At 48.6% G+C, this 17,080-nt stretch overlaps 1 protein-coding gene across 1 annotated transcript; it reads left to right on the top strand.

The window, feature by feature from the left end:
• Nucleotides 1–3,584: 3,584 nt before the first annotated feature.
• On the top strand, nucleotides 3,585–16,382 carry LOC128344496 (aquaporin-6-like). The gene is made up of 4 exons (XM_053294703.1): nucleotides 3,585–3,947; nucleotides 9,118–9,276; nucleotides 10,781–10,861; nucleotides 16,061–16,382. The coding sequence occupies exons 1-4, from the start codon at nucleotides 3,585–3,587 to the stop codon at nucleotides 16,253–16,255; spliced, it is 798 nt and encodes a 265-aa protein (XP_053150678.1). The 3' UTR covers nucleotides 16,256–16,382.
• Nucleotides 16,383–17,080: the final 698 nt, after the last annotated feature.

Raw genomic sequence — 17,080 nt, 5'->3', positions numbered from 1 at the left:
CAACTTTCCCTCATCATGTGTATTGTGTCGCCATCACATCAACATTCGTTAATAATACATGGTATTTAATAAAGAATGAGAGTACAGTTCCCTCCCTCAAGGGGCTTACCGTCTAACAAACCAGGCCCAGCATTAGCATAGCACCCTGGTCGCTCCATGGCCAAAAGTGGGGAGGCAGTCCCGCCGCCCTGTTATCAGTCACCCCTTGCGCCGGTCATCATGGTTATGCCCGCATTTGTCTGAAGGGGGCAGGGCCGTAACATGATCGTGGCAAATGCATGAGCTGCAACCTGGGTGGGTCCAGGTTATAGCTCACAGGCTCCCTGCAGTCATGCTTATAGCGCCGTCATAACGGCGATCATTGCACAAGGGGGGTTATTCAGACCAGAAGAGGTCTGGGCCAACAGATTGTTGGTGTAAGGGGGTGATTGACAGCGGGGCAGCAGGACCTCTTCCCCACTTTTGACTGCTGTAACTGTGAGCACCCATGGCGCTCATAAAGTCTGAAGAGGGCTCGTGTGGCACCTTCAGGCAATTCGCTGGTGCACAAGCGAGGGGACCACTCCCGACACCTGCTTTATAATAACTTATGTACCATTATGTATTCATCATATTTTATTTTCCAATGAAAGGTTCTCAAAGCGGTTTACACAGAGAAATAAATAAATAACGGATAGGGTTCCCTGTCCCCAAATGGCTCGCAATCTAAAAAGAGAGACAAGGGAGACACCAGCAATAGTCGCTGGAGGGATGCTGTGCTGAGGCTGGATAGGTCCAGTTGCCCTCCCTCTGCTAAACAAGAAAATCTCCACTTAGTTTGAAAGGTGCCTCTTTGTTCCAGTTAAGTAGCCTCCCCTTACCTGGGCAGGGGGTGTAATGGTGTTTGGGGGCAGGGCTGGCGGTGGGTTAACAGCAGCAACACCAGTGCTCTAGCTGGCAGCTGCTGGCGGCCATGTGTCCCGTGTCGCAGCATGAGTGGCTGCTGCAATCAGCCATTGCTGCTGCTGTTGAAGCAGAACCTGCCGCCCATGTCCACGGCAGCTCCCACCAGCAAGGCAAAGGGGGCTGGGGGGCTGGGGAGCCCAACTTAGCAAGAAGGGGCTCACTGGAGGAGGGCACATTGCTCGGGTCACTTCAAAGCTGAAGCCCGCCCAGATCGACATAGAGGAGACAACGGGGAAGGCGGAGGAAGTGGAGGCAAAGGTCATCTGAAGGGAGCAATGAGGGTCTCCCATTTGCGCGCACTTAGGCTTCATTACCGCAGACTATGGGGACTAGTCGCTGGGCCAAAGGCCTCACATAAACATGGCAAGGATGTTCTTGCCTCTGTGAAGTGTTCTGCAGTAATAAAACCTCTTGTGACTCCATTCTCCAATCTTGCAGTGCCAAGACCAAAATGTCTTTTTTATTGGCACTGTGGTTGTGTGATTCTCCTTTTCTTTCTTTCTTTTATTGTTGTTCAGACAGCCACTGTATCTTTATTGTGTTGCATTCACGATTTATTGCCAAACACTCACTTCTAGTGTGTCAAAAGGGCTAGGGGCGGGTACAGGGAGTTCCAGGCAGAAATCTGCAGAGCAGCCAAGGGAAATGCTCTGAGAATGAAAGAAGTTGTGACGCCATGTCCTTCACGATGGAAGGATATTTTGACATTTGAGGGCAAAAGAGTGTTTTGCCTCAAGTCACACCCAGAGCCTTTACAGACAAGACTTCCAGCTCTCAGAGTATCCGGCCAGTGAAGCCACTTTGAAACAGACTCGCAGCATTACAGAAGCAACCCCTCCCCTCTCTGCTCTGAGTTTTCTTTTGTGTACATTCACAGGCAGCTTGCTTCCATGTTTTGCATGTGGCCAATTGATTCCTAGAGGAGGCAGGATGCTACACCTCCCTTTCCCCTCAAGGGTTTAGTACTGTAATTAAAACACCCTCTGTGATCTGACTCTGTTGAAGTACACACACACACACACACACTTACTTCTGCTTAATTAGCCATCAGCCTTGCTTTCTATTCCCCCACCACCAGGACCACGACTACGACCACACACACACACACACACCACACACACACACACACACGTTCCCAGCATGTGTCAGCCTTCCTGCAGCATTGCCTCTGCTTTTGCAGCCCCCTTCCTAACTTGGATTGCATGATCCTTGGATAGCAAGGAAATGCTCATTTTCTGCAAGGAAAATCCTCTGCAGATTGCGAATTTCTCTCCCCTACCTGGATCTCCCCCTCCAAAACTTTCAAAGAGCAGAAAGTCTGAAAAAAGAGAGAAATGCACTCTTTGCCTCTGGGCAGTTTTCTACAGTTTTTGCATTTAATAGGTGTGACGTGTCTTATCATGTTAATGTGAAGACTTATGTCAGTGCCTCTCTGTGGTTTATCCCTCAAAACTCTGTTATAAAACAGGATTTTTAAAACTCTGACATAAATCAGGATGAAATGAAATCTGGAAGGAAAAGCCCGATTTGTGTGTGAGGTGCTTCCAAAAGACATTGAACTGACCTCAGCAGGAATCCGGCTGTAGTGAGAACACACACACTCCCTTCCAGAGGAAATTCGGGGTAAAGCCCATGTGTGGGAAAGCTCCAGCAAAGTCACAGCTGTGGTAAGACCTGAACTGGAGACTTGCTGACACAGAACTAGCATAACTAGCATTCTCTCCAACACCAAAATCAACTAGCATCTTCCTTTGCCCCACGGCATATGCCAATACACACCCCTTATATTTAGGAGAGTCTCCCCAATGTAATTACTTGTGGGAGGGGGCTGCACAATAAATCTTCCTTGTTTTATTCTCTGTGTGTGTGTGTGTGTGTGTGTGTGTGTACACATACATACATGGGCCAGCTCAAAAAATAGTAAAACAGATAAAACAACACAAAATTAATAAACAGTAATTACATTTTAGAACTTAAGCTCTAAAGTTCCTGAGGATGATGTGGAGTTGGTATTTTGTTTGTTATCAGTGGCAAGACTTTGTATTTCATCTTATTGGAAATCTCTGGATCTACCCTAATTCATAGATTTATAGTAGATATAAATGTATTTGAAACATCACATGACTTACATAATTAACTTATTTTAGAACTGAATGGAAAAGCAGACAGATCTGTACAATGATGGGTTTTGTTTACTTTTTGGAGCTCAACAGTTATTGATGGTGTACTCCCTTAGTCTTTGTTTACTCTGTAAGTACTGTATTGTTTATTTTTGTATTAAATTTTTAAGTAAAACCTAAAATGTAATAACTAAGCCAAGTCCAAGCATCCCATCCCGTTTCCCCAGGCCAGAAGCCACCGGTCCGTCCCCCCCCCCCGCATCTGGATACAGGCAGAGAGCATCCCTTTCTTGGCTCATGGGCTGCCCAGTAGGCCCATCTCATCAGTAATGTGGGCAGTTGCCATGGAGGCAAGGCTGCCTTCTGGGAGTGGCCTCTGAGCCTCTTGGCCCAGCCCAGTGTTGCAACCTTCCTTCTTTACAGAGTGCTTCATTGGTCCTTGCCCAGCAGGGAAGGGATCAAGAGGCTGGGATTCCTCCACCCAGCTCTCTCTCTCTCTTTCTCATGGCTCCTGGCAGCATGTGGCGGGAACTGTTCTCAGTAGCCCTTCTCCGGGCGGTCTTCGCAGAGTTCCTGGTCACGGCTATCTATGTCTTCTTTGGTGTGGGCTCCTTGCTGCCGTGGCCTTCATCCCTGCCCTCTATTCTGCAGATCGCCATCACCTTCAACTTGGCTGCTGCCACCGCTGTCCAGATTGCCTGGCAAGCCAGTGGGGCCCACGTCAACCCGGCGGTGACCGTGGCCTTCCTGCTTGGCTCCCGCATCTCGCTGGCGAAGGCTGCCTGCTATGTGGTTGCCCAGCTGGCGGGAGGCATCGCTGGAGCAGCCACCCTTTATGGAGTGATCCCTGGGAACATCCGAGGAAATTTAGGCATCAACGTGGTATGTCTTCAGTCACCCTCATCTGAATGTATGTTATAGCTGGGAAGGGCCTGTGATATTCCAGTGGATGGGGAAAAATCTACCCTCACATACTTCCTCTCTGAATCTATATGACATCAGACATCAGCCTGGGGTTCCTGGTATCAGTCTCCACCTCCAGCCCTTCTACTGACCCCAACTTGCCTCGCCTAGCCTAGCCTATGGCTTTGTTAGTGCTCTTTGCTCTGCATCTGAGCCCTGATCCACACAAATGCCTGATTACCTAAACCCGGGACACTGACAATCTCACCCGCCTGTTTTTCTGCTGCTCCATCCTGTTGTTTCTAAAGAGCATCAGCATTTACCTCTGTTATTTCAGTTTTGGATTTCTCTTCATTAGCCAAGGATGGATTCCTGTGCAGGTGGGAAGTGGCAAGTAGCTCTCCACTGGTGACAGACAGGGGCTTCTGTTCTTCTGGTTGACCTTGAAATATTCACCCAGGTGTTTGGTGTGTCTGTGTCTGTGTATGATTACAATCTAGGTGTATCAGAGTGTGAGGGGTTCCAGTTTAGGACTCAACTGGAGTATGTACCTATGAAATCAGTCAGCTATAATTACATCCTGGGCATTAGGCATGTTGGTAGCCACTTAACTGGTCATCTGGAATGATTAGGAATAGCCTCCAAGTGACCAGGCAGGAATTCTTTTGTAAACTGGAACTTTTGTTTCCTTCCCCCACCCTTAACACTAGAGTTATTAAAGGTAAAGTTGTGCCATTGAGTCAGTGTCGACTCCTGGCACCCACAGAGCCCCATGGTTGTCTTTGGTAGAATACAGGAGGGGTTTACCATTGCCTCCTCCCACGCAGTATGAGATCATGCCTTTCAGCATCTTCCTATATCGCTGCAGCCCGGTATAGGTGTCTCCCATAATCTGGGAAACATACCAGAATGACATCTTATCACAGCTGTGATAAGATCTGAACTGGGGACTCCTTGGCTTGTAAATGACATAATCTTAGCCTGGCTGACACAAAAAGGTATGTGTAAGTAGCTAGGTTAGCAGAAGTGTTGTGGATGAATAACTTTTGTGGGTTTGTTTGCAAGGCTCCTGAATATATTCTTAATTACATTTACTTAATTACATTCTAATTTGCCCTTCCTTTAAGGAGCTCAGGGCAACGTGATGTTTTCTTCCCCTACTGTTTATCCTCACAACTGTTTATCCTCACAACAACCATGTGAGGTAGGTTAGGCTGAGAGAGCACAACCAGCAAACTCAGTGCGCTGCACATCTGAACCCAAATCTAGACCAACACTCTAATCCAGTGTGGCAGGCAACGTGCAGCTCTCCAGGTGTTAGGAACATAGGAAGCTGCCATATACTGAGTCAGACCATTGGTCTATCTAGCTCAGTATTGTCTTCACAGACTGGCAGCGGCTTCTCCAAGGTTGCAGGCAGGAATCTCTCTCAGCCCTCTCTTAGAGATGCTGCCAGGGAGGGAACTTGTAAGCTAGATGTGCTTCCCAGAGTGGCTCCATCCCCTGAGGGGAATATCTTACAGTGATCACCCTTCTAGTCTCTCATTCAATGCAACCAGTGCAGACCCTGCTTAACTCGGGGGACAAGTTATGCTTGTTACCACAAGACCAGCTCAGTTATAGTGTTGCTGAACTACAAATGCCATCACCCCCAGCTACAATTTATTACAGCAGGGGATGATGGGAGTTGTAGTTCAGCAACATCTGGAGAGCCACACGGTGCCTGCCCCTGCTTTCCTCCTATCCAGGCTTGCTTAACCTCTGGCTCTCCTGCAGCTGTTGGACTACGGCTCTTGCCATACTGACTAATGACCACTGTGGCTGGGGATTATGGCAGCGGTAGTCCAAAAACAGCTGGAAGGCCACAGTTGTGCAGCACTGCTCTAACCATTACACTGCACTGGGTCTACAGAAACGTTTTCCTCCCTCTTTCACAACACCACATCTCAGAGCCATCTAATGAAGCTGATTGACAGGACATTCAGGACAGACAAAAAGAAGTAATACTTTACACAGAACAAATATCTCCTTCTCTGTTTGTTTTCAGGAAGACTCTCAAGACGCACCTGTTCTTGCAGGCTTTTAACTGGAATTAATTCTAATAATTTGTTTTGTTTTAAGAGATTTTTTAAATTGTGTTTTGTGGAATTCTAATCCAATTTTTTACTTTTTACAATTATTTTAAATTTTGTACACCACCTATAGATGTACCTATTAGGCAGTATAAAAATATGATAGATAGATAGATAGATAGATAGATAGATAGATAGATAGATAGATAGATATTGTATGGAACTCACTGCCACAAGGGTATGGTGATGACTACTAGCCTCAATGGCTTTATAATGGGTGCTTAGACAAGTCCATGGAGCAAAGTCAATTCAGGGCTGCTAGGCTTGATGGTGGCTCCATGCAACATCTTGAAAATGACAGTGGGAGACAGCTCTTGGCCTACATGTCCTGCTCCTGGGCTTCCCAGGGGCAGCTAGGTGGCCTATGGGAAGCAGGATGCTGGAGATTAGTAGATGTCCCTTTGGTCTAATCAGGCAAGCTTTCCTTGTGTTCTTAGGTCACTGAGAAACTGTGTGGGTAGCTCATTTTCTTTTACCTCGTAGTCTTCAACTAAGAGTCTGGCTAGTAGCCTTTGGCTCTCCCTGGGACCCATTACTCTCACCACAACTCTCATTCTCACCCCCTTACATAAGCTCTGGAGTCCCTTCAGTGCCCCGCCCCACCGTGCTAGAAAGGCCTCTTCCACCAAGCAGTCTAGGATGGTTAGGAGATGTTCCAAGACTCTTTGCATGAAGTGGACAAGTTGCCAGGGCCTTGTTCTCATTCTCCATTGGATTCCATTGTCCCGCTGCTTCATCTGTGGTTATCAGGGAATGCTAAGTAGTAGAGAAGGATAAGATGCTGGACTGGGTCAACATGTGTCCAACGGAGCTGCCTTGGGAAGAGCCGGGAGATGAGAGGTTTTGCTTAAGCTCAGGGGCTGACGATCAGCCATGCTGAAGGAACTGGTCCCCCCAAGTCCCATGGATTAGAAACCCACGAGTGGGGGGATTCCTGCCTTGCAGTGCAGGCAGGGGCGGATTAACCTATTTGCCGCATAGAGGCAAAGAGGATTTTGCCACCACAAGGATGGGGGGCACGAGAGGAAATCCTCCCTGTTGCCTGTAAAAATCGCCACTGCCACGGCAGGTTAAATCACACTGTTGGTTGCTGGCTGTTGGCAGAGGCGTAACTAGGGAAAACGGCGCCCGGGGCAAGCACTGAAATGGCGCCCCCCCACCGCACCCCCCCCCCACCGCCCACCCAACATACTACATTATACTTAGGTTTTTCCTCACAAGCGCCCGCCGCCGCCGCCAAGCCAGGCCACTGACTGGCTGCCAGGCGCCAGCAAAGCAATGGGGGGGGGGCGCAGGCAGTGCGGAAGGGACCGCTCGTGGGGAAGGGGGCACCGACGCGCTCCCTTGACTGCTGCAGCGCTGCTGCACTGAGCAGGAAACATTTGTATTAACAAAAAATTAAAAAAATTTTAAAAAAATTTGGTCATGGCGGCGCCCCCCCCACGTGACCAGAAAAGATGGCGCCCGGGGCACGTGCCCCCCTGCCCCCCCTATAGTTACGCCTCTGGCTGTTGGAGGGCAAGGAGGGAAGAGTACCCCCTTTTTGTTACCTTTTAAAGTGCCATATAGAGAACTCCTCTGCAGCAGTGATCGCTGCCAGCGGAACGGCAGCCCCTCCCCTCCAGTAACATTATCCCTCACAAAGGGAGCGGGCTCACCCCTCGGCTCAGAACCCAAGCGAGCTCTCCTCTCCCCCTCATTTCAGGCTGCAAACGGCTGCCTGTAATGAGGGGCTCACTCGGGCGCTCGGGAGCTTGAGGCCATGCCCCCCTGCATGTGAGGTCACACACAAAGGCGGCGTGGCTCAGGCTCCAGAGACCCTGAGCAAGGTCTCCCCCTTATTTCAGGCAGCCATTTGCTGCCTGAACAGTGTTTATTTCGCTTTCTCTCCCTCACTCCTCACATTTTGCCGCCATAGGCAGACGCCTCCACCGCCTATGCCTTAATCCGCCCATGAGTGTAGGGCTTGGTTCACTCCCTTGAGTCCTCTAGAGTTCTGTACTACCCTGCAGGCACATATTCTACAGGGCTTGTTTTCCTTGTTGGGGTATCTGCTGTGAGATCTGAAGTGTGTTGCTGCTGTCATACTGTTCAGTGGCCGCCGTTCAGCAGGGAACATCACTGCCCCAGTTCAAGAGAGGCACAGTCATAGAATGGAAACGCTAGATGGGACATGAAATGCTTCATTGTCTAGTTGGTGGTTAATCATAAAGGGAAGCTAACACCAGCCCAGGGACATGATTCAGATTGGGAAGCAACACAGAGGGAGGGGGTATCTTCCTGTGTCGTTCTCCTACTGATTTTGCTTCTGTGCAATTTTCCGGCTGGAAGAATCCCCCCGCTTGGAATCCCCATTTTCTTGTCACAAATCCCCCCTGACCCAGAGTTGCTATAGACCCCCTAAAGTGCCATTTGGTGCAATGGCACCTCTGGTGGCCCCCTAGCAGATTTTGTGTGGAGTGATTGGCTGGGTGGGTGGGGATTTGGGACAAGAAAATGGACCCGAAGCACAAGCTTAAACACCCCTGCTCCACACCCCTGTCATGATGTGGATTGCAGGGACACTATTCTTTTTTAAACTTCAAAATAAACTCCAAACTAGAAATTGAACACCTTGTTTAGTTTGGCCCATGGGGTGGATACTGGGGGAGGAGCTGCATCATCTACCTAAAAGCTGTGCTTGCAAGGATGCTTTCCACAGTGGATCTAGAGCGGAGCTACACAGCCTCCAGCTGCTTTGGGACTACAGCTCCCTTCATCCTGAGCCACAGTGGCCAATAGCCAGGGATGATGGGAGTTGTAGGCCAACATCTGCAAGAGGGATGGAGTTCTGTAGCCCTGAAATTCTAGATAAACCCAACCTAGAGTAAACCAACCCATTAAGCCCTTATTCTCCAGGAAAGGGCACCTCTCTGAATGGGGCAATGGAGCCAGATGGATTCTAGGATGGTGGGGCCTGCTGTTGTGTTGCTCTTAAAGCTCCTTTGCCACTTTCTCCTCCTCTTCTTCTGCCCCAGGTGAGCAACGATGTCACATCCGGACAGGCAGTGGCCGTGGAACTCATTTTGACCCTCCAGCTGGTCCTCTGCTATTTTGCTTCCACAGACAGCCTCCGAAGCACTGGCTCTCCGGCAATAATGATCGGTGTCTCAGTTGCCCTGGGCCACTTAGTTGGGGTAAGCAGAAATCAGAATAAAGGGTACAGGGCCCCAATGAGCAAGGGAGGCGATAGCTTTGCTGTGGGCCAACTAATGTCCCAGATGCTGGAAGCTGCCTTTGGATTGCAGAGAACTCTTGATTGCATGTAGGTGTTTAAAGGGGGGGGCGGGAATCAGAAAAAGAATGGATTCTGTGCTCACGTTGAGGATAACCAGGCAGAGCGGCTGATTACTCTTTGAAACAAAGGAATTGGGGGCTTTAAACAGGAACCATACTAATTGTATGCAAACCCCTTGGACTTGCCAGAGGAAATAGGCCACACAGGCCAGAAAAGTGTCAAGGAGTTGGGGTGGGGAATTCAGCCTGGCAATCCTGTGCAGGGCTGTCCTGAGGGCAGGGCAAGCAGGGTGACTGCCTGGGGCCCCGCTCTTTGAACCCCCATTAGAATGAACTGGAAGGGGCCCCCGCTCTGGCTGATTTGCCCCGGGCCCTGCCCCCTGCCAGGGCTCTCGAAGGACAGCCCTGATCCGGTGGTGAACAAGATTCTCAGCCATCATAACCCAGAGCTCCTAGACAGTCACACCATAGTTTCCCCTGCCCCCTCATAGTTCTCAGGAGTTATTTTCAAGGACTTGCTTCTGGCCCGTTGCTGGGTAAGGCTGGGGACCACAGCCTGTTACATTTGGGTATCTCTTGTCAACGATGAAGGCATAAATGAAACCCAAGAAGGAAAAAGGACACACTGTGTGTTTAACAGTGATGCTTGGGAGGAGCCATTGACTATATATATTTTAATTATATAATTTCCCACAGACCACTCCACGCACCCAGGTCAAGAACCCCCTGCCATAGGATCAATAATATCACCCAGCAGTCAACCCCAGTGGAATCTTCCAGCTTCTCCAGTCCTGAGTGAGGACATTTAAGGAAAAGTGGGTTGCTTACTGTATATGAGTTTGTGATGGATTTGAGAAATGGATAATAGCAGTGGCTCCCAAACTGGGAGCCTCCAGATGTTGCTGAACTACAACTCCCACAGGCGCGGAGCCTGACCGCCAGTGGCCCGTGTGTGGCTGCGGTGGTGGTTCCACTGACCCTGTCCCTGCGTCTGATGTCAGACGCGGGGGTCGTGGTGTGGCTCCGTTCGGGAGCTGGAGTTCAACTCCTGAAGGGGCCGCGCAGCCCCCACTCGGGAGCTAAACCAGCACCCCTGCATCTGGCGTCAGACGTGGGGGGTGTCGGGGCCACAAGGTGCGGCCCCTGATTGGGCGCGGCCCGGGTTCTTTGAACCCATTGGCCCAATACTGGCTCCGCCCCTGAACTCCCATCAGCCCCAGCTACAATTAGCAGTTTGGGAATCACTGCTATATAGGAATGCTGAATACTCCAGAGCCATTTCAGCAGATTATGCTACAGTGATTTACCTCCTTGCTCATCTTCTCTGTGGGGATACAACCCAACAGAAACCGAGAGATGCCATTATGCTTATTCTGACACCCTCTTCCAATTTTTTCCCCCTAGAGTTACATCACGAGCTGCTCCATGAATCCAGCCAGATCCTTTGGTCCTGCAGTCATAGTTGGGAAGTTTCCTGACCACTGGGTAAAACTCTTCCTTCTGTCCTTGCTTCCCCTACTATCCCAAAACCGAAGGGAAAAATTAGTGGCTCCCCAGCCCGCTACTCTCCAGGATGGCTAAATATCTGGGGATGTTGGTCATGCACATCTGGTGTGCTTGGACTGATGTCATACACATGTGTTTGTAGTTAATTACTTTCATCTTTGGGGAGAGAGCATAGCTCAATGGTAGAGCACCAGCTTTGCATGCAGAAGGTCCCAGGATCAGTCCCTGGCTGGGAAGGACCCCTGTCTGGAACCTTGAAGAGGCCACCGCCAATCACTGTTAACAAAGTGGAGCTATATGGACCAAGAGTCAGACTCAGCCTAAGATCACTTCATGCGTTCAGTGAGACATATGGCTGAGATGTATTGGTACAATTTTGATAACCTAGGGAACTGTCTGTTTTATTTATTTAATTTGAAAACACGTCTCGCCTTTCTCACCACAGTGACTCAAGGCAGCCAACAATTGCCAACAGTTACAAACACACCAAAGTTTGGCTGGCCTGAGAATATTACAAGTCAGTATTTTACAGTACAGGTACTCGATATTCACGGGGGTTCTGTTCCACGGTTGCACTGCAGATACGGAAACTTCGAATATTGAGCCTTTGAGTCAATGGGGAATTGGGGGTTAAGTTCCTGGTCATCGGGAAAATGAGGAAAAATGCTGATTTTTAGCCAGAGTGGTAGGGGGACAGACGTGGGGGGGGGTGCCTTGCTGCTCCCCTGCATTGTGCTGTGCCCCCAGAGTGCCTCCAAATAGGCCGAAAATCACCATTTTTTGTTTTTAAAATGGCAGCCATTTTGTGGCTCCGAGAAACAAAATGGCAGCCAGAAAAGACCTCTGCAGTCATTTCCAGCCACCTCCAACCCGTGGGTATGTGAGGTCAAAGTGTTGCTGTTTTTTTCTCCATGTAAGCTGAGGTCAGGTGTCTTACCTGACCGTGGATCCATGGATAAATAGGTCCTCCTCTATAGCAACTGGAGATCCTTGGACTTTTCAGACCTGCAGATGCTAATGTCAGGATGAGAGAAGAGTGTGGTGGGAATGGCGGCAGCTGTGATAACTGGACTTGCTGGCAGGCCATTTTGGCGGGGTTGGGGGATTCCATGGGGCACTTGGCCGGAGCACTGCAACCATTCTTCAGAACAGCCCCCCAGGGAAACAAATGGTTGGCCAGGGCTTCATTTACACCTTTGTGTTTCTCAAGGCACTTTTTCAGCAGACGGAACAATTGTAAAACTGAAAAACCACTGCCACCTTTTGGTTGTCTATGGACATGAGTTCTTCACACAGCAGGCTTTACTGTGAGTTTAATGAGAGTTTGAAGTTGCCCAAAAAATCCAATGCAAAGAGTGGATTTTTTAAACCCCTGACATAGATTGGGCTACATTCTAACATGCCTTGAAAAACTTTGTCTGCCCAGGCAGAAGTGCACATGTAAGGAGAGCACTGCTAATTAATGTCGGGAAACATTGAGTTAAAGTTCTAAATAAAGTCATTTATTTAGGAAATTTGTCAGGGAGATAAATAAGACCTACATACCTTGCTGCTAACTACATACAGAAAGTGGGGAAGGGAGAAGAAGGAAGGCTCTCTCTCGCTCTCTCCAGATGAGAGAATGAAACCTGAGGGACGGGGAAGGGATTGAGCGTCACCCTGTGCCTCCTCCGTCCCAGGCTGCTTCCTCCTTGTGTCTGCCCCTCTCCAGGGGCCCCTGACACTCTCCACCAGCCAGCCTCTCATCCCCGGCTGGCTCCTTATATGCCTCCTCACAGGCTATGCATTGCCCACCCCCAATTACGGGGCCAACGCCCTTCTTTATTCCCCGTAATTGTCTACCCTTTATAGCTGCTGCCAATGCTTCTCCCCCTCCTTCCTCCTCCTGCTCAGACCCCCTCCCTTCGGGAGGCGTGCTGCTGATGTGATTCTTGCGCGCGCCTCCCCTTCGGTCCTTTCAGGGCTCTGCCCCTTCTCCACTTCTCCCTGGCTGCCACCCATCCCTGCCTCCTTGGACCTCCTTGCCACGTGGACCTTGGAGGTAACGACCTCGCCAGACAGTGCCCATCCTGTCATCCCATCCCTTTTCCCTCCTGCTTGCCAGGTGGCGGGGGGGGGGAGCAAGCAACAGAGTGAGAACTGTGCTAGTTGGCAGGCTGACAAGCTTAGGATGGGATGTGGCATCGTCCCTGTTGCCAGGCAACTGCATAAATGGATGGGTGACAGGAGGGGCAGGGCTGGCGCTTGGAGAGGTGGCCAGCGAGAAGCGCCACAGCTATGGAGCAGCCGCAGTCCCAGGCGGGTCCATACCATCATCTCTATTCGTTGTGGTTTGAACATCAGCACGGAACTGTGGTTATGGTTATGGCGACGTCCAGGATTGCATGTAATTCTTCAGCAGTCAAATCGGACGTCTTGGTGGTGAACCTTGTGCAAACCGAAGGTTCAAACTGGAGTTTGGCAAGGCAAACCGCAGGTCACTTTCAGCTCAAAAATATGGTTTCATGAATTCGGACATCCTGGCGTTCCAATCTCTGCCCTGTTTAACTATGATTTTGTGTTACATCTGAATTTGAGTGCCGTCCCTACCCCTAATGCCCCTACTAGTCAATAGGGTTGCGGGTGCTAAGAGTCGATGCCATCAGGAGTTGCATCTCCAACAACATGTGGGTCATCCCATTTTCCTCACACAAGAATCCTCCAGAGTAGATTAAGCTGAGAGATAAAACCTATTCAGCCATTATGTTGTGTGTTCATACAGGTGTCTGTATATGTGTACATGTTTTTGTGTAAATGACTGTACATGTGTTCATTTTAAATGTGAACTTGTGTACAGGACCCCTGAAATGCAGGTACATATTGGAAGTGTACTGCTGTATGAGCATTGAACTTGATACGTGAATAGCTATACATGCATGCAGTGCACACAGGATGTATGTGTGTTGGACATAACATGAATAGGCTTTAGTGATCTAGGAAATGGCTTGGGACTGGGCCTTGCCCCATTAATCCCAACCGGACCGTAAGATCTTCTTCAGAGGCCCTCCTCCATGAGCCCCTGCCAAATGAGGTGAGGCAGGTGGCTACTAGGAGAGAGCCTTTTCGGTGCTTGCATCCCGCTTATGGAATAGGCTCCCCAGTGAGGTTCCCCTGGCTTCATCATTTTGCCCTTTTAGATGCCAGACAAAGACTTTTTTGTTCACTCGGGCCTTTTACATTTTGATTTTTAAATTTGCTTTTTAAAAACTAATTTTATAAAAGTTTTAAATTGTTTTGTAGTGTATTTTGTATTTTATTTCCCCCCCTTTGGTCTGTTATGATTGGTCTGTTGTGTATTTTTATTGGATGTTTTATTGTTGTGTTGTGAGCCGCCCAGAGAACAATTTGTTAGGGGGCGGCTAACAAAGAAAAAAGTAGTAGTAGTAGTAGTAGTAGTAGTAGTAGTAGTAGTAGTAGTAGTACATGCTGCTAATGAAGCAAAGAGGCACCTTTTTAAAGTGGTGGTTCCAGGGGTGTAAGCAAGCTGTCGCCCAGCCGATGGGGGGGTCCCAGGGACATCCCTCCCTCAGGGGCTCAGGGACATTTGTTCCCCTGGTTCAATTGTAGCTGCACCCCTGGGTGATTCTCTCTGTTTAGCAGGGGGAGAGCAACAACAGCCCCTGTTCAACTCCAGCACAGCATCCCTCCAGAGGTTGTTGCTGGTGTCTAACTTACATTTCTTTTTTAGATTGTGAGCCCTTTGGGGACAGGGTGCCATCTTATTTATTATTTAGTTCTTGTGAGAACTGCTTTGAGAACTTCTGTTGAAACATAGTATATAAATGTCCGTAGTAGTCATAGTAGTCAAATGTCCGTAGTAGTCATAAGTAGGAGTGGGAGTAAGGCAGAAGAGATGGAATGGCTGAAACAACATTAATTTATTTCTATTTCTATTTTGGGACAGGGAACCATTTTGTTTGTTTCTTTGTCTGTTTCTTCTTTTTCTGTGTAAACCACTTTGAGGACTCATGTTGAAAAGAGGTATATAGATATTTGTAGTTGTAGTAGTTGTCGGGTTTGGCCAAGGATGACTCAGCTGCATTTGTGGGTGAGTAGGGGTTTGAATCTAGGTATCCCCTGACCAAATCCAGCTTTCCACCCCCATCACCATACTCCACCAGCTGTGGAAGAGTTTTTCACGGCTGTGGTCATACTATGGACATACAATTCATCCAGCACGAAATTGAAGAAAACCAGCTCTCATTTAATAATGGTCCAGTTCCAAGCCATCATTGTTGTGGGGGCTTGATTATATGCTTGATGGCATCTATCAGCAGTGTCTACTAAACAGCTCCAATAAAAGGAGGCTATGGGGTTTCTGTCTGGAGAAGAAGCAGAAATATGTACACTCCTCACCGTTTTCAATTTAACAGAAAGGTCAGGACACTTATCCATTTAAATGACCCTGAGTCATTTGTATTGCTGATCAATTCTAGACCATCTAGACCATCTTTTAAAATTTTTTTTGCAAAAAAGCTTTTTTAAAAATTGCAAAATACTTTACAGGGCTTATTGTGTTTGCCCTCACAAATAATTGTGCAGTACTTCCCACCGGACAGAGAGGGAACTGAGCCTGAAAGAGAGTCACTTACCAGTGGCTGGGTGATGAATCCACAACAGAGACCAGACCTGCTCTCCCAGCATCAGGTCTAAGAAGTGGTTCACAAAGTCTAATGGCTGCTTTCTTTTTCAATACAATCCTGTACCTGGAGAGGGGGTGCATGGAGAAAAAAGTGCCTGGGTGGTCCCCTGATTTTGCAGCTGGAATAAAATGAGGGAAAGCAAGCACTTTGTTGTAAGTAAAATATAGACATTAGTATAATCAGTTTGCAGAATTTGATAATTCTAGCTGTAGAGCGTGAGAGATCTAGAGATTTAGATGACAACTAGCCCCAACACAGACAAAATGAGTTGCATTTAAATCCCATGAAATTAATGGGACAAATCAATAGGTGCAATTTACTTAAGCCTGATTGATTTTAATGGATCTTCAGAGCAACTCACTTTCTCTGGATCAAGGCTCCTGCTGTTTCTTCTGCTAGTAACTTCCTCTTAAACTCTGGGCTCTGCTTCCAGTTAATGTGATTCAGCATGCCTTAGCATTCCCTCACTATATACTATTTCTCTCTGTCCCTACAGATATTCTGGGTGGGACCACTGGCTGGAGCAATCCTGGCATCTCTGCTTTATAACTTCATTCTGTATCATGTCCCAAAGACTTTTGCACAACGACTGGCTATACTCAAAGGCAGCTATGATGTAGAAGAATTGGAGAAGGACGGAGGCCAGAAGAAGGAATCCATATCACTGCCCAATCTTGCACATAGGCTGTAGCCTGCATGTAGCTGGTGGTGGAAGAGCATTCCTAGCCTCCGTCATTTTTATTTAAGAAGGACTCACCCAGAGGAGCGAGATTAAACCTGTGGGCATGTTATCCCAACATTGGCCACTAGAGGGCTCTAAGGGCCTGTCTTTGAAGTTTGTGACAGTAGGCGGATGTATAGGCATTTGGGTGTATGTGTATTGCCAAGTGCCAAACTGGCAAAGAGCGTATCAGCAGGAGAAAGGCCAAGCAGTATGAACTGACACATTGTACCACCATGTGACCAATGAAGTCCAGATTTAGATGCCAGTGCTGAAGAAACCAATTTGGAGACCCATCTCTTCCTGCCTGACGCGAATGTGAATACGACAGCTCAGACTCATGATGATGACATATTCAGCAAGATTGAAGCCTCCACTCCTCTGTGCAAATCCAGCCAGTGGGGAAGCAGTAAATACTAATAAAGGGAGACTGACTTCTGATGGGCCCTTGACTGAGGCATGGGTGATTTTACCAGTGCAGCGTCACATACTGTATAAATCATTGCCATCATACTCTCAGGCCTTGGGGAGCAGCACCAACTACCCACAGAGCCTGACCTTGCTCCTTTGTAATGCCAGGTCAGTTCAAAACAAGACCGAAATTGTTCATGATTTGATCATGGATGAGGGAGCTGACCTGGCATGTATAACTGAGATCTGGTTGGGGGAAGCGAGTGGCCCATTGTGGGCTCAGCTTCTCCCTCCAGGTTACTCTGTTGTGGAGCAGGTTAGGGGAAGTGGGCGGGGGGTGGGGGGTGGAGTGGCTGTGGTCCATAAGAATACAATTTCCCTTAC

This window comes from Hemicordylus capensis, chromosome 2, assembly GCF_027244095.1.
Source record: "Hemicordylus capensis ecotype Gifberg chromosome 2, rHemCap1.1.pri, whole genome shotgun sequence".
Lineage (NCBI taxonomy): Eukaryota > Metazoa > Chordata > Lepidosauria > Squamata > Cordylidae > Hemicordylus > Hemicordylus capensis.
The sequence above is the reverse complement of the archived record's forward strand: the minus strand, read 5'-3'. Positions and strand labels throughout refer to the sequence as shown.

Coding starts and splice junctions, on each gene's coding strand:
- LOC128344496 (XM_053294703.1), top strand. CDS start 3,585: ATGTGGCGGGAACTGTTCTCAGTAGCCCTTCTCCGGGCGGTCTTCGCA. Junction 9,277..10,780: donor CCCTGGGCCACTTAGTTGGG/GTAAGCAGAAAT, acceptor TTTTCCCCCTAG/AGTTACATCACGAGCTGCTC. Junction 10,862..16,060: donor GGAAGTTTCCTGACCACTGG/GTAAAACTCTTC, acceptor CTGTCCCTACAG/ATATTCTGGGTGGGACCACT.